Raw genomic sequence first — 1,156 nt, 5'->3', positions numbered from 1 at the left:
AGCCACACAGAGGACCAGGAGGACAGATCCACACAGAGGACCAGGAGGACAGGTCCATAAAGAGGATAGATCCACACAGAGGACCAGGAGGACAGATCCACACAGAGGACCAGGAGGACAGGTCCACACAGAGGACCAGGAGGACAGGTCCACAAAGAGGACAGATCCACACAGAGGACCAGGAGGACAGATCCACACAGAGGACCAGGAGGACAGGTCCACAAAGAGGACAGATCCACACAGAGGACCAGGAGGACAGATATACACAGAGGGATAGAAGACAGGGCTGTGGAGAGAGCATGAGGGGACAGTATGAGGGACTTCATGAGGGGACAGCGGGCACAAAGTCTGTCCCATCGGGTGACTTCTGGAACCAAAGCAGGACAAACTTTCTGAAGTTTCCCTGCAGCTTTACTCCTGTAATAACCTGTTAATGTCGCTGCAATAAGTCCCCCTGCTGTCCCGTCCTGTCCCTCTGCTGTCCCCCAGCTGTCCCGTCCCGTACCTCCGTCCAAACGGCAGCAGTCCTCGGCAGCAGAGTAGGACATCCGCCTGCTGGCCCGCGAACCTCCGCGGCTCCTTCCGGGCCCGGAGCCATAGTCCCCGGTGTGTCCGTCCTCCTCAGGCCGGCTCAGCAGCCGGTCCGTTTCCATCCAGGAGGTGTAGAGCTGGGGGACAGCAGCTCAGCACAGTCCGAGTCTTTGGGACTTCAGGAAGTCCAGGAAGCTGAGCGCGCGGAGGAACCTGGCTGTTATTTAGGAAGTCAACTTCTGCTCCTCCCATTTCACTCAGGTTGTTTGTTTCTCACCTCTTTAACTTCAATAAAATAGACACCCCCCCCTCCCTACCACCACCACCTCCATTCCTCCAGGCTTACGTCATGGTTTCCTTTTTAGCTGCGGCTCTTCACATGTTTTTTTTTTTATTTTTTTACATGTCCAGCTGTCAGGATCAGGTGTAACTTGGATCTATGTTAGACACTACCAGATTGGTTCTACTGTGAAACTAACTGCTAAGAAGCGCATAGAGCTTAGAAAGAAGATCGATTAGAGTGAAGCTCCCACATTTCACTGCTCAGTGGGGCTGAATGCTGCAGCAGTGTCAGGAAGCCTTTGTGTGGTTTCCTTATATTCCTAAAGAGCAATTCCCTCTCAGT

At 53.4% G+C, this 1,156-nt stretch overlaps 1 protein-coding gene across 1 annotated transcript in view; it reads right to left on the bottom strand.

The window, feature by feature from the left end:
• Window positions 1-802, bottom strand: part of tpcn2 (two pore segment channel 2) — a 28,891-nt gene extending 28,089 nt beyond the window's left edge. Inside the window, exon 1 of the mRNA XM_015403126.1 lies at window positions 506-802. Coding sequence (XP_015258612.1) covers window positions 506-653 — 148 coding nt within the window. The 5' untranslated portion in view covers window positions 654-802. The remainder of the gene's footprint in view (window positions 1-505) is intronic.
• Between the last annotated feature and the right edge of the window lie 354 nt (window positions 803-1,156).

The sequence above is a fragment of the Cyprinodon variegatus genome, unplaced genomic scaffold, assembly GCF_000732505.1.
Source record: "Cyprinodon variegatus isolate N-32 unplaced genomic scaffold, C_variegatus-1.0 Scaffold1442, whole genome shotgun sequence".
NCBI classification, from domain to species: Eukaryota; Metazoa; Chordata; class Actinopteri; order Cyprinodontiformes; family Cyprinodontidae; genus Cyprinodon; species Cyprinodon variegatus.
Note: the sequence above shows the minus strand (reverse complement) of the source record. Positions and strands in the feature narration are given on the sequence as shown.